The sequence below is a fragment of the Hypanus sabinus genome, chromosome 6 (assembly GCF_030144855.1).
Source record: "Hypanus sabinus isolate sHypSab1 chromosome 6, sHypSab1.hap1, whole genome shotgun sequence".
Taxonomy (NCBI): Eukaryota; Metazoa; Chordata; class Chondrichthyes; order Myliobatiformes; family Dasyatidae; genus Hypanus; species Hypanus sabinus.
In genome coordinates this window covers 114,950,307-114,973,499 of record NC_082711.1, presented here as the reverse complement: position 1 = coordinate 114,973,499, position 23,193 = coordinate 114,950,307, and the positions used below count along the sequence as shown (strand labels likewise).

General features: G+C 46.4%; 1 protein-coding gene across 2 annotated transcripts in view; it reads right to left on the bottom strand.

The window, feature by feature from the left end:
- LOC132395770 (DENN domain-containing protein 2C-like) overlaps positions 1 to 23,193 on the bottom strand; it is a 184,458-nt gene that overhangs the window by 4,325 nt on the left and 156,940 nt on the right. For both annotated transcript variants that reach the window (XM_059972779.1, XM_059972780.1), the window contains exons 13-19: positions 17,674 to 17,814; positions 15,569 to 15,717; positions 14,616 to 14,793; positions 11,970 to 12,011; positions 10,793 to 10,904; positions 4,470 to 4,709; positions 1,298 to 1,384 (exon numbers count right to left, since the gene is read on the bottom strand). In XM_059972779.1, coding sequence (XP_059828762.1) covers positions 1,298 to 1,384; positions 4,470 to 4,709; positions 10,793 to 10,904; positions 11,970 to 12,011; positions 14,616 to 14,793; positions 15,569 to 15,717; positions 17,674 to 17,814 — 949 coding nt within the window. The remainder of the gene's footprint in view (positions 1 to 1,297; positions 1,385 to 4,469; positions 4,710 to 10,792; positions 10,905 to 11,969; positions 12,012 to 14,615; positions 14,794 to 15,568; positions 15,718 to 17,673; positions 17,815 to 23,193) is intronic.

The following is a 23,193-nucleotide window of genomic DNA, read 5'->3' as shown; positions in this document are numbered from 1 at the left end:
CACTGTGTAGGTGGGGTCAATGGTGAGGAGAGTTTTACTAGCATGGATAGAGGCTGACTGGCAGAAGGCAAAGAGTGGGAATAAAGGGATCCTTTTCAGATTGCTGCCAGTGACTAGTAGTGTTCTGCAGGGGACCATGCTGGAACCGTTCCTTTTTACGTTGCATGCCAGCTGATGGAATTGATGGCTCTGTGGCCAAGTTTGCAGACGATATGAAGATAGGTGGAAGGGCAGGTAGTGTTGAGGAAGCAGAGAGGCTGCAGAGGGACTTAAACAGATTAGGAGAATGGGCGAAGCAGTGATAGATGGACTACAGTGCTGTGAAGTGTACAGTCATTCATTTTGGTAGATGGAATAAAAGTATAGGCTATTTTCGAAAAGGGGAGAAAATTTTTAAAAAAGAGTCCAAAGGGATTTGGGAGTCCTCCTGCAGGATTCCCAAAAGGTTAATTTGCAGGATGAATCAGTGGTGAGGAAGGCAAATGCAGTTGGCATTCTTTTCAAGAGGACTAGAATAGAAAATCAAGGACGTAATGCGAGGCTGTAAAAGGCACTTGATTATTCAGCACCCTTTATTTAAGAAAGGATTGGTTGACATTGGAGAGGGTTCAGAGGAGGTTCATGAGAACAATTCCTGGAATGAAAGGGTTACCACATGAGCAGTGACTGAAGTCTCTGGGCCTGTACTAGGTGGAATTCAGAAGAATGAAGGGGATCTCATTGAAACCTGTTGAATGTTGAAAGGCCTAGATAGAGTGGATGTGAAGAGGATGCTTCCTTTGGTGGGGGAGTCTAGGACCAGAAAGCACAGCTTTAAAATGGAGGCATGTCCATTTAGATGGAGTTGAGGAGGAATTCTTCTAGCCAGAGGATGATGAACCTGTGGAATATGTTGCTGTGGGGGCCAGGTCATTGGATGTATTTAAAGCAAAGGTTCTTGATTAGTCAGGGCATCAAAGGTTATGGGCAGAAGGCAGGGGAATGGGGTTGACAAGAATTAGCCACGATGAATTGGTGAAGCGGACTTGATGGGCTGAGTGGCCTAATTCTGCTGCCAGGACTCATGGTTTTGCAGTAATGCAGCAACATTAATGTGGGTCAGAGTTCTCACTATTGTTGGGACTTTGATATTAAACTGAAAATCTAGTGTCACTGGCTGAAATTTTGTGAGTGCTCCACTAGGCTGCCCCCGTAATTACTCAGAGGTCTCCTTAGGACAAGATGCATGATGCAAATATGGTGGGTGTCATGCATAACGACACTCGGGATGGAGGTCACGGAGGCCGCCAGTACTCACCAAGGCCTTTGAGGAACCTGTTAACGCTTCTTGGCCCAGTTTCGGGGATGGTCTCCAGATATTCCCCAGCTCGCACCTCGAAGAGACCTACATTGGAAACATCCGGTTATCACTGCTCAGTAATCCCCATCTGTCCACAAACATTCTTTGACGATAGATTTGGGATGCCGATTGTAAACTGCATAATAGTGTGATCAAACAGATTGACTGCTGAAGCATTTCCTGGCTCGGTCTTCCCTCACCCTCGCTCCTGACTTCATGGCTCACAGCATGATGCCACTGGCATCTCTCTTCACCCCCGTCCTGGACACTGTCAGAGTTGCCCCTTTTCACCCGATCCAAGCTTGAATCAAACAGAACGTGCTCTTTCCAACCCAACCTGTCTGGTGACTTATTTTCAGAATAAACATTACATTAAGGCAGCTTAAAAGAATAAATCTAAAAAGGAAAAGTTTGGGAATACTGGATCTCAGCATTATCCCAAACTTACTCCTAGTGTTTGGATGACTGCCAAGCCAATGGAGACCATATGATATAGGAGAGGAACTGGTATCTTCCCTATAATAGCATGGGTTCTTATCTGGTTAAGTAGCCTTATGTGTGACACCTTGTCAAAGGCCTCCCAAAATCCAAGTACACAACATCCATCAATTCTCCCTTATCTATCCTGTTTGTTATTTCTTCAAAGACTTCCAGCAGATTTGTCAGGCAAGATTTTCCCTCAAGGAAACTATACTGACTTGACCTATTTGATCATGTGCCAACAAGTACCCTGAAATCACATCCTTAACAATCGACTCCAACATCTCCCAACCACCGAGGTCAGATTAACTGGCTCATGGTTTCCTTTCTTCTGCCTCTCTCCCTTCCTGAAGAGTGGAGTGACATTTGCAATTCTCCAGTCCTCCAGAACCATACTAGAATCCATTGATACTTGAAAGTGGTGAATCTGTGGAATTCATTGCCACAGGCAGTGCAGAGTCAAGTCTTTGCATATATTTAAGGCAGAAGCTGATAGATTCTTGATTGGTCAGTGCATGAAGGGATGCGGGCAGAAGGCAGGAAAAATGGATCAGCCATGATAAAATAGTAGAGCAGACTTGATGGGCCGAATGGCCGAATTCTGCTTCTATATCATATGATCTCATCATTACTAACACCTCCACAATGAAGAAGTCAAATGGATCACCACCATCTTTAAGTAAGACCAACTTAAAAGGGTCCCTCAAAAGTAAAGTTGTACCATAGGGCTTAAAACTATAAGAATACTTGCAACAGGACACACTGTTGCCTCTCTAGTTAACTGTGGGACAGGTGTGATGGAGCATTTGCTCTCTTCTGTTTGGTATTTACACACATGAACACTTCGGCTTCTATAGCACGTCATTTCAACCAGACAGGCCAAACTGGCCCAAGAGCCACAGCCAGTGAAGCAAGCAGCCTAACTTCAGGGTCCGCCAATGTCTGTCACGATACAGGTTATCACAGCTATTTACAGTATATCAGACAGTTGATCATTTGACACTGTGGGAACAAACTGGTTGAAAACGACAGGAATGCACCAGAGGACATAAAATACATAAATAGATTTGTGATGTAATTGTGCCTTAGAAATTATGATAATGCTAGTGATAACATTCTACAGCAATTAGCTGAGACAGTGGCTGTTTGCTTTACAGAAGCTTCACAGTTTTGGGATAGGCCTGTTTAAAAAAGGGTTAAGAATTCAGAAAGGAGCAAGCAAAGTACAAGCCAGGAAATGTGTTCATGCTCTCAAGGGGAAGTAGTGGAGATGTAATTCGACAGCAGGAATAAACAACAGTGTGTAAGGCAGGAAGGGCTGTGTTTGTCACCCAGTGTGGTTGAAATGAACAGAAATGCTCTTTTGCAAGAGTGGACATGCTGGACACGTTTACTTAAAAAAAATGAAGAGCACCAAAGTGAAACGAGATCAGAAAGCCGGATTTAGGAACCGAGAAATCAAAACTGAGAAAAGCAAATTAATTTTAGATCAGGGGTTCTTACCCTGGGGTTCAGGGAACCCTCGGGGGTCCGTAAACTTGGACGGGGAAAAAAATTACATCTCTATTATCAATAACCTCTGACTGAAATTTAGCATTTCCTTCAATTATGAATATATTACCAAATCAAAAATTTGTTTTTAAAAAATATTTTAATCACTATATTTCAACATAATTGGTTTATTTTGTAATCCCATGCATTTTATTTTATATATTTAAGTACATGATTCTGAGAAAGAGACCCACAGGCATCGCTGTACTGGCATGGGGACCCACGGGCATCGCCAGTCTGGCATAGGGGCCCCACGGGCATCACCACACTGACAAAGCAGTCCATGACATAAAAAAAGTTATGATCCCCTACATTAGATAAAGCATTTATAAAGTTGACAGCACAATGAAAATCCCCATCGTAGCCAGCAAACAAGAACTTGGCTAAGTCAACAAACATTATGGGAAGGAGTATCATGATTAGGGAAAAATAATTTATCCCACTCCACCATCAGGGTGCAGTCACGCAAAAAGGTTTTAAAGCTCCAGATTTCACTGGGGTGATGGGAGAGTTTTGCAGTTCTGATGTTTCTGTCAGTCTGTGGTGTTTCCTGTTTTGTGGATCACTGTGAAGAGTGAGAAGTTCAGGTGCATACTGTATACACTTTTTGATTTTTAATTATTTGAGCCGTTTGTACACTTGTCCAAGCTAACATGGCAGATGTGATAGAGTAAGAGTAAAAAAGCACAGCTGCCTCCGCATTCAACATCAGTGAAGATCGGCCTTCAGAAGTGCTGTAATATAGCAATGGATTCGTCTTGGACACCACCTGATGCAGCCGTAACCTTTGTTCAATAGGGCCACGACAGCTTTGGAATAGGTTTGCCAAATACAAGGGATAGGTATTTACATTTCAGTTAACTACGCTGCACTTAATGAGCACGGCAAAGGTCTTTTCTGTAATCTGCACTTCTAATTATTGTCAATTGTATCAGGAGAAATCACCAGGTCTGGAAACACAATGCCAGTAATCACAGAATGAAAAATATGGAAGTAATAATCAGACAGAATAAGACAGCATAAGAGTTAGTATTCATGAAAGAAAAACAGACTGGAGTATAAAGAATAGGCAGAGGTAAATGGCGTAAGCAGCACCGACCTTTGATTCCACTTTTCCGGAGCTCCCTGTCCTGCACGAAGCCAGCGAACATCTGAGTCTCCATGAAGAGCTCCAGGAACTGCCGAACGCTCTTGGAGGTGTGGGATTTGCGGAAGGCATCTCTCTGGAAGGAACGCTCGCCCCTCTCGCTGACGGACATGTGCAGGGAGTAATGGCCTACAACCTCCACGAAGAACCTGACACACGCTTCTGAGACGAGAGAGCTTAGAGAGGGCTGGGCTGGGGAAAGGGACAGGGTGAGTGCCAGACGCATCAGTTCACACATTTTCATACCAATTCCCCAAAAAGTTTTGGTCACCCCTAGGTGCGGTGGGGGGGGGGGGGTCAGAAACACACTTTCCACAAATTTTTCCACACTTTAAAGGCAAACCTGCAGATATCAGTTACAAGTTCCCATATGCATACCACATTCTACAGCTTTTCTTTAAAACTACTTTGGGTGGGGGGGGGGGGCACTGTAGTGAAAGGAATCGGCTGATAGTTTTAGTTCCCTTCTGAATTATTATCTTGTCCAGGGAAAGGAATCCAAAGACAATCACCCATCTTATGTTGTTTTAGCAAAATAAACTTAACATTTCGAGCAACACCCAGTCAATGCCGGAGGAAATCAGGTCAGGCAGCATCTTTGGAAATGAATGAATAGTCGATGTTTCAAGCCAAGACCCTTCTTCAGGACTGGAAAGGAAGGGGGAAAATGATGGAATAAAACAGTGGGGCAGGGGAAAGTTAAAGGTGATAGGTGAACCCAGGTAAGCAAGAAAGATAAAAGGCTGGAGTGGAAGGAATCTGAACGGAGATGAGAGTGGACCACAGGAGAAAAGGGAGGAGGCGATAGGCAGGTGAGAAGAGGTAAAGGAGCCAGAGTGGGGAATAGAAGAGGAGAGGGGGGGGGGAATTTTTTTACTGTAAGGAGAAATCGACATTCACGCCATCAGGTTGGAGGCCAGCCAGACGGAATACAAGCGGTTGTTCTTCCATCCTGAGGATGGCCTCGTGATGGCACAAGAGGAGGCGGCCACGGAAAGGGAATGGGAATTAAAACACTTGGCCACCGGGAAGTTTGGCTTTTGGTGGATGGAGCGGAGGTGCTCGACAAAGAGATCCCCCAATTTAAAATGGAGTTCATTAATATAGAGGAGGCCACATCAGGGGCACCGGACACAATAGATGACCCCAGCAGATTCGCAGGCGAAATGTTGCCTCACCTGGAAGGACTTTTTGGGGCCCTGAATGAAGATGAGGGAGGAGGTAAATTGGGAGGCTGTTTCATCATCACCTCCCTTCCATCTGTCAAAATCAGAGCTTTCTGAAGGCCAAACGTTTTAGTTTCTCTAAGATCTCTGCTTCTTTCTTGACAAAAGAAAGAACCTATATCCCTCCTCCACCACCACCCTCCTCCGTCTGTCTGGCAGACTGATTGCCAACCTGAATGATTTTCCTTGGGCTCCTCCCACTTTCTCCAAACTCATGTGGGCCCAAGATATGCTGTCTCTTTGTTGGCTATCTGGAACAGTCTACGTTTGAAGCCTTCCCCTGCCATACTCTTAAATTCTTCCTCCGCTACATCGACAACTGCATTGGTGCTGCTTCATGCACTCATGCTGAGCTCGCCAATTTGATCAACTCTGCCTCTAACTTCCACCCTGCCCTTAAATTCACTCGGTCTTTTTCTGACACCTCCCTCCCCTTTCACGATCTCTCTGTCTCCATCCTTAGGAGACAAACGGTCAACAGACATCTTTTATAAACCTATTGATACCCAGTGATCTCGACTATACCTCTTGCCACCCCATGTCCTATAAAAAAGCTGTTCCTTTTTCTCAGTTTCCTCGCCTCCATTCCCAGGACGCAGTTTTCTGTTTCAGGGCATCAGCGATCTCCTTTAAAGGACAGGGTTTCCCTCGCGCTACTATTGAAGCTGCCCTCACCCATGTCTACTCCATTTCCCATACATCCATGCTTTCACCATCTTCCCGCCTCCTTAATCATGAGAGTCTTCTTGTCCTTACCCATCAGCCTCCGCATCCAACACACACTATCCTCCGTAACTTCCACCATCCTGTCACTAAACATATATCTTCCCCCCCGCCTTCCACTTTCCACAGGGATCTGTGATTCCCTCCCCACGAATCCCTGCAGGCGGTCATTCATCCCTTCCCTCACCTCTCCAAACAGTCCTTCCGGGTGAGGTAGCACTTCACCTGTGAACCTGCTGGCATTGGCTATTGCGTTTGGTGCTCCCAAAGCGACCTCCTCTACATTTGAGACCCATCGTAAATTGGGGGACAGCTTCATTGAGCACCTCTGCGCCATTGGACACAAGCGGGACTTACTGACAGCTGAACATTTTATTTTCAATTCCCATTCCTGTTTGGACACGTGTCCGTGGCCTCCTCTTGTGTCAAGATAAGGCCACCTACAGGGTGGAGGAGTAACACCTCGTATTCTGCCTTCCTTCTCAGCCCCGGAGAAGGGTCTTGGCCCCAAAACATCTACTGCTTATTTGTTTCCATAGAGGCAGCCTGGCCTGCTGGGTTCCTCCAGCATTTTGTGTGTGTTGCTTTGGATTTCCAGCATCTGCAGAATTTCTCATGTTTATAACATGTTACCATCTTTTAATGTCTGTGTAACTTGGCATACAGCTGTGGCACAGGGGTCTAGAAACAATCTTGAAACACAGTCAGGAAACTGAGGCTTGGGCCCATAATCCACAGGCATGGGTTCAAAGCCCAGCTATGCACCTGTCATTTTAAAATTCTGCTGACAAGTTAAAAACAGAACTTGTGGAAGAGCCAACACCCAAAAACCTACCAAGTTGTTATAAAACCTTATCTGTTCCACTTCAGGAGACACCAATTCCCAGATGTTAGAGAGGACTGTACAAGATATCCTGGGCTGGGGAAACTTTACTGTATCCAAATATGGTGGCTTGTCCAATGCTGTCTATTATCTACTTAACACTCATGGTTTCATACAATGAGTTGCTTGCTGGGTCACTCCATAGAGCATTTAAAAGTTAAGCAGTCACATGCAAGCAAGATCAAATTTGAACTTAAGAATGCAAGGAAATAGGAACAAGAGTAGGCCACCCGGGCCCTGAAGCCTGGACTGCTATTCGGTGTGATTAACCGTGTTTCTAATGGGTTCAGGAAGCTCCCCTGTGCTTTTGGATATCTGTAAAGACCGAGCTCACTAGACAGAATACTCCAAAGACTTACCACTGTCCAAGAAGACAGACATTGTATTAAAGATTGCGTTCTCTGGATCTGGACTAGCTCACCTGAGGAAACCAATCACTCAACAGGTATCTGGACAGTCCTTTGTTACGACGTTCACAGAACTCAGAGAGTAGAGGACTGTTCTACGTGGGATCAAGTCATTGGGAAAGGGTGGTGGGTGGAGATACATCTCCACCAAAGGAGGTGTAGGGTGCTCCTTCCCTGCGTGAACCTGCAGGTCACCTTGGGCAACGTGGAGCACCTGCTCAGCCCCCAATCAGGGTATCGTAAAGACATGGGAGCAGGTAGTGGAAGGTTGTATGAAAAGCCGGTGTATATCACTAGACCACTGACGCAAGGGAGACAATCTCTGAAGAGTAAAAACACAAAATGCTGGCAGAACTCAGCAGGCCAGACAGCATCTATGGGAGGAGGTAGTGACGATGTTTCGGGCTGATGAAGGGTTTCGGCCCGAAACATCGTCACTACCTCCTCCCATAGATGCTGTCTGGTCTGTTGAGTTCTGCCAGCATTTTGTGTTTTTATTTATTTCCAGCATCTGCAGATTCACTCGTGTTGCCTTTTAATCTCTGAAGAGTATTGGTAATGGCTGGGGTCACCCATCTTAGAACCACAGAACATTACAGCACAGTACAGGCCCTTCAGCCCTCCATGTTGTGCCGACCCATATAATCCTTAAAAAAAAGTACTAAACCCACACCACCCTGTAACCCTCTATTTTTCTTTCATCCATGCGCCTGTCCAAGAGGCTCTTAAATACCCCTAATGTTTTAGCCTCCACCACTATCCCTGGCAAGTCATTCCAGGCACTCACAACCCTCTGTGTAAAAAAAACCTACCCCTAATATCTCCCCTAAATTTCCTTCCCTTAATTTTGTACATATGCCCTCTGGTGGTTGCTATTAGTGCCCTGGGAAACAGGTACTGACTATCTACCCTATCTATACTTCTCATAATCTTGTAGACCTCTATCATTCTTCTACACTCCAAAGAGAAAAGTCCCAGCTCTGCTAACCTTGCTTCATACGACTTGTTCTCCAAACCAGGCAACATCTTGGTAAATCTCCTCTGCACCCTCTCCATAGCTTCCACATCCTTCCTATAATGAGGTGACCAGAATTGAACACAATACTCTAAGTGCAGTCTCACCAGAGATTTGTAGAGTTGCAACATGACCTTTCTACTCTTGAACTCAATACCCCTGTTAATGAAGCCTAGCATCCCATAGGCCTTCTTAACTACCCTATCAACCTGTGCAGCGACCTTGGGGGTTGTATGGATTTGAACCCCAAGGTCCCTTTGTTCATCCACACTCTTAAGTAACTGACCATTAATCCTGTACTCAGTCTTCTGGTTTGTCCTTCCAAAATGCATCACCTCACACTTATCCGGATTGAACTCCATCTGCCATTTTTCTGCCCAACTCTGCAGCCTGTCTATATCCTCTTGTAAACTTCGACCACCTACAGCTCCATCCACAACTCCTCCAATCTTATTGTTATCTGCAAACTTACCCATCCTTCCACCTCTACATCCAGGTCATTTATAAAAATTACAAATAGCAGGGGTCCCAGGACAGATCCCTGCGGCACTCCACTAGTCACCGACCTCCAGGCAGAGTACTTTCCTTCCACAACTACCCTCTGCTTTCTTCCTTTAAGCCATTTTTTTATCCAAACAGCTAAGGTTCCACTTATCTCATGCCTCATGACTTTCTGGATGAGTCTCTTGTAAGGGACCTTGTCAAATGCCTTGCTAAAGTCCATGTAGACCACATCCACTGCCCTACCCTCGTCAATTTCTTTTGTTATCTCTTCAAAAAACTCAATCAGGCTCATGAGGCATGATCTTCCCTTCACAAAGCCATTTTGACTATCCATGAGTAGACTGTACTTCTCCAAATGCTCGTAGATCCTATCCTTAAGAATCCTTTCCAGTAGTTTGCAGACCACTGACGTAAGACTCACTGGTCTATAGTTCCCAGGTTTCTCCCTATTACCTTTCATAAACAAGGGAACTACATTTGCCATTCTCCAGTCCTCCGGCACTTCCCCTGTAGCCAAAGAGGATTCAAAGATCATAGCTAATGCTCCTGCAATCTCTTCTCTCAATTCCCACAACAACCTGAGGTGTATCATATCCGGCCCTGGGGATTTATCAATCTTGATGTTTTTAAGAAGATCCAGCACTTCTTCTTCCATAATCCCCACACTGTCCAGCACACAGGCCCACTCTACTTCGACCTCATCTTGATCAAGATCCTTTTCACTTGTGAATACTGAAGCAAAGTATTCATTTAGGACCTCCCCAACCTCCTCCGCCTCCAGGCACATGTTGCCCTCTTTATTCTTTAGCGGTCCCACCTTCGTTCTCATCATCCTCCTGTTCTTCACATACGCATAGAATGCATTGGGGTTCTCCTTAATCCTACATGCCAAGGCCTTCTCTTGCCCCCTTCGAGCTCTCCTAAATCCTTTCTTTAGCTCCTTCCTGGCTACCCTATATTTCTCATGAGCCCCTCCTGTTTCCTGCTTCTTATATCTAACATATGCTTCCTTTTTCCTCTTGACGAGTTGCCTCACGTGTTTCGTCAGCCACGGTTCCCTTTTCCTACCATTTTTTCCTTGCCTCAGTGGGACAAACCTATCCTGAACCCAGCTCAAGTGGTCCCTAAACTTCTCCCACATTACTTCTGTGCTTTCCCCTTTGAACATCTGGTAAAGACACTGCCCAGAAGGTGGCAATGGCAAACCACTTCTGTAGAAAAATTTGCCAAGAGCAATCATGGTCATGGAAAGACCATGATTGACTACATCAAACTACACAGCACATATCGAACACTCCTCCCTGAAGCAAGGCCTAAGATAAACGGCCTAAACCTGAACATGCAAACTCGCTCAAGGTTTGTACTCCAGCTTCCATAGAGAATCACCACACCATTTGTGAATTACTTGCTGAATCTGTTGTACTCCTCTAGGATCAATAAATCCACGATTTTCATCAACTATTGGCAACGCCAGAGACAAAGCACAGTGCCTAGCAGTCACAGTTCATTGTACTCACCATCTGCAGCCTCTGCTCCTTCCTCTGAAGCAAGTATTTCATTTCTCTGCTCAAAGATGTGCACCAGTGCAGCTTGGAGCTTGTGGGGAAGAATGCAATCTTCATCATCCATCTGTGGGGGGGGGGGGGGGGGGGCAAAGATCAGGAGATTCAGCCACGCAAACTGTGCCCCTCAGAGCAGTAGACTCACTGTTGACAGTGGCCGTGTAACAGTTCGAGGGAGGTACATACTCTACACCTTGGATGTTAGGTTAGATGGGCTCCCTGTGGGGACAGAGGGATGCAATAGCACTTCAGGAGAGCCATTAGTAACAGGCAAGTTGTTTACAATATCCACACCGAACAGTCACTGTCTCCACTGATGTGGTTTGGTAAACACAGTAACACTAAACAACATTAACGGCTCCTAAACACAGTGCACAGATTTTAGTAACACCGGCACGGATGAGGCAAGAGTACTTCAACTCCTGAGGTCAAAGGCTTCCCTTAAATAACCAGGGGATCTCAAAGGAAACGGAAACCACTAAACAAACGCTTCCTGTTGTCTAGTGTGCACACATGCTGTGCACGCGTGTGTGTAGGGGTGTGCTGCTTGTGCACAGGAAGGGTTGGCTGATCAACACTTACAGAACCCACCACATCTATTGCTTCACGTTACCGGTTTCAGTAGCCAGGAGAACGTGAGAGCACCACTGGTGTCAGCCGCATGATGGGAAATTATCTGGAGGGCACCAATAGGAATGGAAAAAGCTGCAACTTGCCTTGTTTTTTCTTTGCCATCAACTCAAGATGGAATCTGATGCGGCGGCACAAGGCAGACATCTCCTCAGTGACTTGGAGACATCCAGATACGTGGAATTAAATAAACCAGCCTGATTCTGTTCCCTGCAGTCTCAGCCAGTGAGACTCCTGCCTCATCCTGCCGCCTGAAGTCCATTCCGCTAGGAATGCGTTTACAGTGACTGGTTCATTCTGTGTCTGGCGGGGTGGAGAGGGTATGAACGGGGCTCCACATCAGCAGCTCTGCATTACAAAACTTGCCTCGCGGCAGAGGGGCAAAGAGGATTCTAGACTATTGACCCAGCAACAAGAGAGGGTACCAAATTCAGTAAACTTCAGCCGGGCACGCCAGTGAGGAACTCCACAGCTTTCACTCGCAGGGCAGCGCTGCACTCACCTTTCTCAGAAACCTGTTGGCACACAAGTCCACTACCAGCACCTGGAAAACAGACAGCGTAATGGACAGGGAGTGAGTTATGTGGTTCCACGAGGACCCCATTTCATAATGACACACAGCTCAGTCAAACCCAGCATCTCTTCAGTTTGTAGAACCCTGTTAAATCACCGGAAGGAAGGAGTTGGGAAAAACCCCCTTCTGTAATCAGCACGTGGCAACGATGCAGTGACCGTACTCCATGGTGCCCCTCAGAGTGTAAAGAGGCATCTATTTCATGGCTCATTCACAATCTTGGCATAATTAACTTATTATTATTTAATTATTTATGGTTTTATATTGCTATATTTCTACACTATTCTTGGTTGGTGCGACTGTAACAAAACCCAATTTCCCTCGGGATCAATAAAGTCTGTCTGTCTGTCTGAATCACTGCTCAGAAGATTCAAGCCCCACTATGGGAGCTGGAGAAGTAACTTCCAAGCAGTTAAATCCATTTGGAATTAAAAAAAATCAAACAAGCAGCCTCCACGTGCTGCACCAAGGCAATATAAACAAACACAGCTGAGCTGATAACACAGATAGGGAAACTAACCATGAAACCACTGGATTGTTGATTTAAAAATATTTGCTTCACTGCTGTCCTTATCATTGAGCAGAACCATTCCTACCACATCCGTTGGTAACGATGGACAGACAAATTAGCTGGCATCGCTATCCCTATCACACACAGGGGCCTCTAACTGTGCAACATCACGTTAGGTTTTCACTGGGATTCATCATCATCAGGTGCCGTACCACATGGTCTTGACCATGACTGTTCTTGGCAAACTTTTCTACAGAAATGGCTTGCCATTGCCTTTTTCTGGGCAGTATCTTTACAAGATGGGTGACCCCAGCCATTATCAATACCCGTCAGAGATTGTCTGTCTGGCATCAGTTGTTGCATAACCAGGACTTGTGCTATCTGCCACTTGTTCATACAACCATCCATTACCTGCTCCCATGACTTCACGTGGCCTGACTGGGGGCCAGGAAGATGCCACACCTTCCTCAAGGGTGAGCTGCAGACTAGCGGAAGGAAGGAGTGCCCGACACTTCCTTAGGTAGAGTCGTACCCCCACCCTGCCATCCTAACTGCTCTCAAACATTTGGATGCCTGGATTTGAACATTGACCTTCGGTGGCACATCACCATCAACAGGAGCCAAACAGTGACGGGAATTCTCTTCCACAAGGTTGCAGCGACCTTGACATTCCGGAAAGAAGCTGGAATACTCCACCAGCAACAGGGGCAGCCAGAACCAGATCAGTTTGGCAGCAAATGTGCTCACTCGATTCCATACCCAGACAGCAAGGAACAGAACCAGATCAGTATGGCAGCAAATGTGCTCACTCGATTCCATACCCAGACAGCAAGGAACAGCTTTGCACAAGAGCTTTTCTTCAGGTCACTAAGGGAAGGCATTCCTCTAGTGCCCCTAGAGGCACATAATACTGACTGCATACCACCCTGCCCTCTGACGCACTGCCCAAGCAGGTCGCTAGCCTGGGAGACACACTCACGAGGAGAACACACACCTTGCCTCAAGGACGGAGAAACAAGAGAACGCAGAAGCTGGAATCTGGAGGAACTCTGCAGGTCAGGGACATGGACAGTCAACCTTTCAGGGTGAATCCCTTCAACTGGACTCTTCTGCACTTCTGTCCATTGCTTGAAAGACACGTACAAACTAAAAACAAGGGAGGAAGACGCTGGCAAGTTGGTCAGCGTCAGAGGAAAGAGAAGCAGTTATCATTCTGGGCCTGCAACCCGTCTTCATAACTGTTCTGGCTCCGATTTCTAGCAAGTGCAAGTCTTGTTTTAAGGTTTACACATAAAATAAACTTGCAAACATACAGACTTGTCTTGGAGACAGAAATTAAACTGTTTGAACATACCCTACCCTCAGGAAATACTAAAAATTCTAGGGACAAGATGGACACAATCTACGTCATTATGATCTTGCATCTTACTATCTACCTACACTTCTGCATTCACTGATTTTTTGACCCTGACTATCTCAATGCACCGTGTAATGACTCAATATACTCTCAGTGGCCACTTTATCAGGTACACCTGCTCGTCAACGCAAATATCTAATCAGCCAATCATGTGGCAGAAACTTAATACACGCAGACATGGTCAAGAGGTTCGGTTGTTCAGACCAAACATCAGAATGGGAAAGAGATGTGATCTAAGTGTCTTTGACGGTGGAACGATTGTTGGTGGTTTGAGAATCTCAGAAACGGCTGATCTCCTGATTGTTGAGAAAAGCAGTCAAAGACATCCAGTGAGCAGCAGCTGTGTGGTGCAAACACTTTGTCAATGACAGGACAGCGACAGTAACTCAATTGACCGCACGCCAAATGGCACATCATGTCGAACCTTGACCGGCCACAGCAGCAGAAGACCACGAACATACACTTAGTGGCCACTTTATTAGGTACAGATATCTTCGAAAAAGTGACAATAATTTCACAATTTTAATTTTAACACCCCATCACTGAACTCACACTTAGATTAGACAGAAATCACATAATTCAGAGTTCATTATTTTCCACTTCCAGGTCCTAACAGGCACTCCCTGAGGGTTTTCTGAAGTCTCACCTCCTCGATTGGCAGGTCATTCAGCAGAGGCACCGAGTTGGAAAGGATTCCGATAAGGAAGGGTGTGGGAGAACAAGCGATGTCAATCATGACAGCAGGAAGCACAGGGATGTAGGTGTGTTGCCAGGTGAATGGGTACAGCATGGCCACAGCTGCATGCCCACACTTAGAGAGGGTGCTGGAAAACAAGAGGAACCATCACTGACCAGAGAGCGGTTAATCATTATAAATACAAAGAGAATTCAGAGTGACCGAGAAACACGGCAGGGAGAGTGGGGCAGAACGCAGGTTACAGGAAGGCTGGGCCAGCACATGTTAGTCATAAGACGGCAAAAACATTGTGGATAAAATCCAGTGAGTGGGACATGTAAGCCAGTGAGTGAATTTCATTACAGGAATACAAAAGCAAAACGGTGTGTAGGGGGAAGAGCATTAAATCAGTTGTGATATTGAGATTTGTTTTAAACTGGAGACACAAGACACAAAGATGAGCCTTGGCAGGAAAAGGTATAGGTGTAGGTAAAAACGGAGAGTTGAGCCATAGAAGAGAAACAGTGATATTTAAGTCCAGAAGCAGAGGAAAGAGTTTGAGCCCCACATTGTTCGCTCATATTCCAATACACAAGCCTCCCCAGTTGATGCCAATAGACAAAATAAATTGTAGTGTAGTGACAATTGATTCAGCTTTACACTTGTGTGCATGCTCCATACAAGCCCGCTTCCCCTTCTGTTGATGCCATTTTACCAGCATCCCCTCTATTACTTTCTCCCTCATGTATCGAGCTTGTCCTTCAGTGCAGCCCCCAGCATCTCTAGTTGTGAATTCCACCTTTCATCAAGTCCAGAAGCTCCCCCTCCACTCCCAGATTCCATGTTGACTAGATCCTGGGTCCTGGTTTAAGAAGCCACAATGAGATCAGTGTAGTGTACACAAGGTGATTTTAACTCCTTACCTGAGCTTGTCTGCGATAAAGATCACCCTCCGTTCCAGGAGCAGAGAGGCAAACACGTGGACCACATGCCGCACGTTCAAACACCCGAAGAGGCATTCGAAGTCTACGTGCTCCAGCCTCGAATCCGTGGGTCGGCAGAGCTCAATCACCTGAGGGATGTCAGTCTTGTGTCAGTGCGGGACATTACCGGTAGCGCTAACCAGCAACGAGGAGCAAAAGGGACGTGAGGAGATGTAGTTGAGAATGGGCCTAACGGTGAAACTGGGAAGATGCTGTGGTTTGGTCTACAAGTTCTGTCCTTGCGTAGAAATGCAATAGTCTGTGGCCACCCGCCCCATTACAGCAGCTGCATGGATGACTTTGACCACAACTGCATTATCCCAGCAAAACCCACCCCAGCCTCTCAGCCTGCTGTTGGCCTTTCCCAGTCGTACCATGTCCTGACCTCATTGCTGAATCTAACGTACAACATTCCATTAACCATCACAGACTTTCCAAAGTCCCGTCTCATGCAGCCAAATCCAGAACTTCCACGATTTCTGTTCTCAGAGCAAGTCCAGCAACTGTACACCTCTTCCTCACTCTCGTGCCACCGCAGCCTGCACCTGTCTAGGTCGACCTGTAGTCAACAGTTCACACCACGTAGTGCAAGCACTGCATTTAGTGGTTGTGGGAGGACGGGAAAAGTGTGATGCATCACTGTGGCAACCAGGTAACCTACTGTATTTAGCTTATAGGATTACAACAGGAGTCTGACTGAGAAGGAAACTAACATGTGCCTGGTGACGGGAATGGGCAGGAGAGCTGCTTTCTCCCAGTTGCAGCGACCTTGGTTTGATCCTCTCTTTGGGTACTGTTTATGTGAAGTTTGTAAGTTTCCCCTGGGTTCCCTCCCACATCCCAATGATGTTCACTTTGGTTGCTGTGAGCTAGTCTACTCCAGGGGTAGGTGGCAAAATCTAGCAGGAGATGATGGGCATGAGTGGAGAATAAATGGGGTCAGTAAACAATGGCAGGGATGGTTGCCATGGAGTCTGTAGACTGAAAGGCAGGCGTGAAGGAACAAATTACAGGGAAATTAAAGGAGGAGGGGCTTGATAGCATTCCAGAATATTAAAACTATGATAAATGCAAGTTCCTTTCTCAGTCAGAGCCTTTTGTCTTGTGTCATAATCCTTTAGGATGGGGTTGTACTTGATTTGTTCGTGCTAATGGCAATGTAGACAATGACATTGGTGCTAATGACCTTGATATTGACCTGCTGTGTCAAATATTGCCATGTTTTCCCTCGTGCAGCCACTCTATGTGTCAAGAGTGAAACCTGCTCTCCAAGACCAAATGAGGTTCCGTATGGTGGCCGAGGCAAATACATCAGAGGCTTTTCAGAGGTGTTTGGATAGGAACATGGATGCAAGGAGAATGGAGAGATGTGGGCGTGTGTAGTCAGGAGGGATTAGTGTCTGGGCGTTTTTGATTTGCTTTGTAGCTGGTTTGGTTCAACAGTGTGGCCTGTTCCTGTGCTGTACTGTTCTACATAAATGCCTCCATCACAGTACAAGAAAGATGGTTCTGCAAAAGATGGCAATATTTTCCAAACACAGAACACTACAGTGCATGATGCTGCGCCAAATGAATTAAATTAGTAATCAAATCCCCAACTAAATGTCCATATCCCTCTGTTCTCCGCACATTCACGGGCCCAAGGGCCTGGTAAACACCTGCCCTATTTGTCTTGACCACCACTTCTAGTGGCATGTTCCAGGCACCCACAACTTTGGGTAAAGTAATCCTACTCGGCACATCACTTTGAAATTACCCCCTAATGTTAAGTGCATGACCTGATATTTCAACCCTGGGAAAAGGACATCACAAGACCCAACAGTCTCGGTCCACCTTGCCTGTAGACCTTCTAATGCACTGCTCAGCATTTCCCAACCTCCTGCACTGGCCAGGGTCCATGTATAAACCACAAGTTCCTTCCCACTCTAGGCTTCACTTCTCTTCTTGGGCGTCCCGTTCAGTTCCTGCCTCATCCCTGGCCACGGCACTGACCCACCTTGCCCACCATCACTTCTTGTGCCATCTACCTGCGGCAGCCTGATTACCTCATTTCCTGAGCCTGGCAGGAAGCTCTTCACCGTGATGACTCGACCTGGGGCAGGGAAAGGGGCCTCCATGACGCTCCTCATGAAAGGGTGGACGAGGGCGGGCGAAAGCTCTCGTCTTTTCTCCACTTCATCTAATATCTGGGGTAAGAATGAAGAAAGATACACATAAGGTGATAAGCAGAGATGGAGGTAACCCTGGCTGTGAACTATTTCAGGCGAAAAAGCACAATATAAAAACTACCAGACTGAAAAAGAGATTTTATAGTCCAATGCCACATCCACAATGCGGGAAATCCCCGGTTCAGCGGCAGGCTCGCCTCTCTCCAGTACAGAGAGGAAGATCAGACGGCACTTCGATGTTTCAATCTGCACTGGGCTCGTGCGCCATCCTGCAGCTTTCTCCCCACAAGGTTCACTCACGCTGCCTCTGCCTCGCAGAGACCACAGAGTGCAGAAGCACTCAAACAATCTCCAAACAGCAAAACACAGTCTCCAACAGTTCCAGAATCACATTCAAGACGAGAAACAAGTGCAAAAGACATAAAAGGAGTGAAAAGGAAAAGTGAAAAGTGATCTAGCCCGAAGATGCTGACCAAAGGAGCATTGTATGCAGGCGCCAGCTTGACCGGAAGGTGTCCTCCTTCAACAAACAGGGTTTCCCTTCCTCCTCACCCGCTTCGTCTCCATTTCCCGTATATCCGTGCTCACCCCATCTTCTTGACACCTTAACAGTGACAGAGTTCCTCTTGTCCTTACCTACCAGAACAACAGCGACCACATCCTCTGCAACTTCCACCATCTTCAACAGGACCCTACCACTAAACACATCTTTATTTTTCTTCCCCTCTCTGCTTTCCGCCTGGATCACTTCCTCTGTGATTCCCTTCTCCTTTCGTCCATCCCCACTGACTCCCTCCCTGCACTTACCCTCGCAAGCAGAGCAAGTGATACACCTGGCCTCTACATTTCCTTCCTCACTACCATTCAGGGCCCCTATCAGCTCTTCCAGGTCTGCACTTCCTCTGCAAATGTGCTGGGGTTGCCTATTGTGTCTGGTGCTCCCGATGCCGCCACCTCTACATTGGTGAGACCTGCCATAAACTGACAGATGGTGCTGGAGCCCCAAGTGCAACCACTTGTGTTTCTCTCTGAAAACTGGAGATGGCCACGGTTTCTCAGGGAAGGACAGCTGGAGCCTAGTCTGTAATCAACATCGCTGAGACTCTGTTGCCTCTACAGTTCCAGAGATGCCGCGAGTGGGCGCAGAGTATTGAGGTGGAATGAGATTGTGGTCCAAAGCAACACCATCAAGAAATGGGAAGAATGATGAGGTCCTCCAAGCAGTGCTGGGAATATGATTAAAAATGTAGGGCCTCAAGAGGTGCCGCCATATATGCAATGTGTTGATTACAAATAGAGGACAGTGCAAACAGGGGAGGGGAATGGAGGGCAACATCTCAAGTATCAATATCCTGGAGACGAGGATGGCATTTGACTTCAGGGTGGATGGAAACTACTTGGCCTGGGAATGAGAACTCAAGAGCAGTTTCAGAAGGCCAAGACACAAGAAAGGTTCAGTAAGAATCAGGGAAAAACTTTATGGCAGTATGATTCTGGGAAGATTGGCACCAAAAGGGAGGTAGACAAAAAAACACATGGGTGTGCGATGTGGCTGTTACTCAGCCGAGCCATAGAGTGCAGGAATGCTGGCTCAGAACTCCTTACACAAGCCTTTCAGATGGGATATGGGATTCAGGAAGCCTATCAGTGTCATCTAAGGAAATAAATGATCTGTGAGGAGGACAAGATCCTAGAGAAATCAATAAATGAGAGTATACGAGTTGAACTAAAGGAGGCACTGGAGAAGAGATCAAAAGCAAACGGGGCAGATTAGTGGGGATTCCAACCAACGTGAAATGGAGTCATAGAAAACCTGACAGCAGAGAAACAGGTCTTTCAGCCCATCTCTTCCAATGCAAACCATTTAAACAACCTACTCCCATCGACCTGCATCGGGACCATACCCCTCCCATCCATGTACCTATCCAAACTTCTCTCAAACATTGAAATCGAGCTTGCTTCCACCACTCGTGCTGGCAGCTTGTTCCACACTCTCACAACCCTCTGAGTGAAGAGGTTTCCTCTCATGTTCCCCTTAAACTTTTCACCTTTCATCCTTAACCCATGACCTCTGGCTATAGTCCCACTCAACCTCAGTGGAAAAGTCTGTCCCTAACTATACCTGTCATAGTTTTGAATACCTCTATCAAATCTATGTTCTCTATGTTCTAGAGAATGAAGTCCTAACTAGTTCAATCTTTCCTCATAACTCAGGACCTCCAGACCCAGCAACATCATGGCAAACTCTCTATACTCTTTCAATCTTACTCACATCTTTCCTGCAGGTAGTGCACACAACGTAAACAAGGTCAACAACAACAGGTAAAGGTGGAAAAGAATTCTGAAAATTCATTGAAGAGAACTTTTAAGATCAGTGCACAAGTTTGACAGGGGGACATAAAGTAGACTGGATTTTGTTTTGAAATGGGATGAGCCCAAAAGTAGTCAAGAAAGTTACTTGATGGTAAATTAGAAAGAGGGCAGAGGGGTGGGTATGGACTGGAGGGTAGAGTGGGGAGCACATAGCGAGGGACCGAGGGAAACTCTCACATCCTCAATCATGCAGGGTAGGAAAATGAGAAGAAAGGAAAACCTGCAACACAATGTTATAGAAATACCCGAGAATGGGAAGTGCTGGTGTGGAATTATAAAAGGATACTAGAGAGGCAAAAAAAAGAGAGAAAGTATCGTCAGGCAAGTGATAGAAAATGAGTTGCCCCATTAATGAGCCGAACTGTAGCCTGGATACGGTGTGGTTCCATATCTTTAACAAGAAATAGACTGCCAGGCTCGGAGAACATCCATCCCGGGTCATTTACAGCAAGCTAGGGATGGAACAATGCAGGCTCTGAGCCACAGTTTCCAGTGCTCTTTGGCTACAAGGATGGTGCTGTAGGAGTGGATGGCTGTTTATATTTCCAATACTGCCCCCACATCTGTGCCTATATCAATGCCGTTTTCTGTGAAGGCAGGTCCAAAGGATCCATTTCGAGCTGTACACTCCTCATACAGATATCCGACTTCAGGCAGTACTGCAAAATCACCCTTTTCCTCCACATTGCTGTATCAGATTTATTATAACCAACATATCATGAAATGCTTTGCAGCAGCAGTTCTGTGCAAAGGCAGACAATTCCTATAAAATTTTAAATTAATAGTGCAAAAGAGGAAGGTATAATGAGGTGCACAGACCACTCAGAAATCTGATGGAGGGGAAGAAGCTGTTTCTGAATCAGTGAACGTGGCTTTTTGGGCTCCTGTCCTCCTCCCTGATGGCAGTAATGAGAAGATGGCACTACCAGAATGGTGAGAGTCCGTAGTCATTTTCTGGTGTCTGACTATTTATCACAAGTTTCCTGACTTTGTTCAGTCCCATACATGTCATCTCACCTCTCTGGACTGAACACCGAGTCTGTGTCCACCCGACCTGTCCATTGATAACTTCCCCGTACTCTGTAACTTTCTTCCTCACGAGTACTTCCCTCTCCTCCCCTTTCTGCTTTCCACAGGGATCGCTCCCTACGCGACTCCCTTGTCCATTCATCCCCCCCCCATCCCTTCCCACTGATCTCCCTCCTGGCACTTATCCTTGTAAACGGAACACCTGCCCTTACACTTCCTCCCTCACCACCATTCAGGGCCCCGGACAGTCCTTCCAGGTGAGGCGACACTTCACCTGTGAGTCGGCTGGTGTGATATACTGCGTCCGGTGCTCCCGGTGTGGCCTTTTATATATTGGTGAGACCCGACGCAGACTGGGAGACCGTTTTGCTGAACACCTATGCTCGGTCTGCCAGAAAAAGCAGGATCTCCCAGTGGCCACACATTTTAATTCCACGTCCCATTCCTATTCTGATATGTCTATCCATGGCCTCCTCTACTGTCAAGATGAAGCCACACTCAGGTTGGAGAAACAACACCTTATATACCGGCTGGGTAGCCTCCAACCTGATGGCATGAACATTGATTTCTCTAGCTTCCGTTAATGCCCCTCCTCCCCTTCTTACCCCATTCCTGATTGATTTAGATTTTCCCCCTCCTTTTTTCTCTCTCTCTCTGCCCATCAATCTGCCTGTTTTCCATCTCCTTCTGGTGCTCCACTCCCCTTTTCTTTCTCTCTAGGTCTCCCGTCCCATGATCCTTTCCCTTCTCTAGCTCTGTATCCTTTTCGCCAATCACCTTTCTGGCTCTCAGCTTCATCCCACCCCCTCTGGCCTTCTCCTATCATTTCGCATTTCCCCCTCCCCCCACTACTTTCAAATCTCTTACTATCTTTCCTTTCGGTTAGTCCTGACGAAGGGGCTCGGCCCGAAACTTCTCCTTATAGATGCTGCCTGGCCTGCTGTGTTCCACCAGCATTTTGTGTGTGTTGCTTGAATTTCATCCTTGCTAGTGAGGGCAGAGTGGCCCCAACACTCTTGATCTCTGCGGCAATTTCTCCGATTCAGTGGTGCAGAGCTGAAGGGGAATTTGCTATTCAAAAAAGGGGAAAGTCATGAAGTCAGGCAGACTGAAATCCCTGGGGCTGCAAGATGCATTCTTTGTAGTGAAAATGCATATACCAGGGTCAGTGAAATGCAGCACATCCTGGGATGGGGAGGCAGAACTGCAATTAATCACAAAGATACATTTATAGAGACGGAAAAATAAAAAAAAAACCCTTGCAAATGATGGAAACGCAAGAAAATCTCAGCAGATCACTTTGCACCTGTGGAAAGGGAGACAGTGAACAGTTCAGGTTCTGATGAATGGTCACCAGCTCAAAACATTCCTAAGTCCTGATAGTATTCAGCAGGGGGCGGTAGGGTAGTGTACAGTGACAGGGACCTAGGTTCAATTCCTGCAGCTGGAGACTCTGCTCTCCCTGTGACCGTATAGGTTTCCTCCCACAGTCCAATGGCGTATGGATTTGTAGGATAATTGGTCACAGGGGTACAATTGGACCGGAAGGGCCTGTAGTCCTGCTGTATCACTAAAGAGACATCAGATTAACTCATTATCTGTGCCAGGTTAGTGGATGTCAGCCTATCCAGTAAAGGAGTAACCAATTCCTGACATAGTGCGGATACTCCGTACCATTTTGGTACACCCAGACACTGAGCAGCACCTTCTCGGGGAGTCTGCTGAAGTCCTATTACCTCCATTGTTATTTTAAGCATTGGTGCTGTTTTATTGCAGCCTGGAGCTGCAAGTGGGATCGGATTCTATGATGCAATGATACTTGCAGCTGCAAAGAGGTTACACCATTCTGACGGCAGTAGGACTGCAGAGTCCCTGAAGGTTAACTCAGGGGTAAGGAAGGCAAATGCAATGTTTGCACTCACTTTGAAAGGACTGGAATATAAAAGCAAGGATGTAATTCTGAGGCTTTATAAGGCATTTGCTGGACCGCACTTG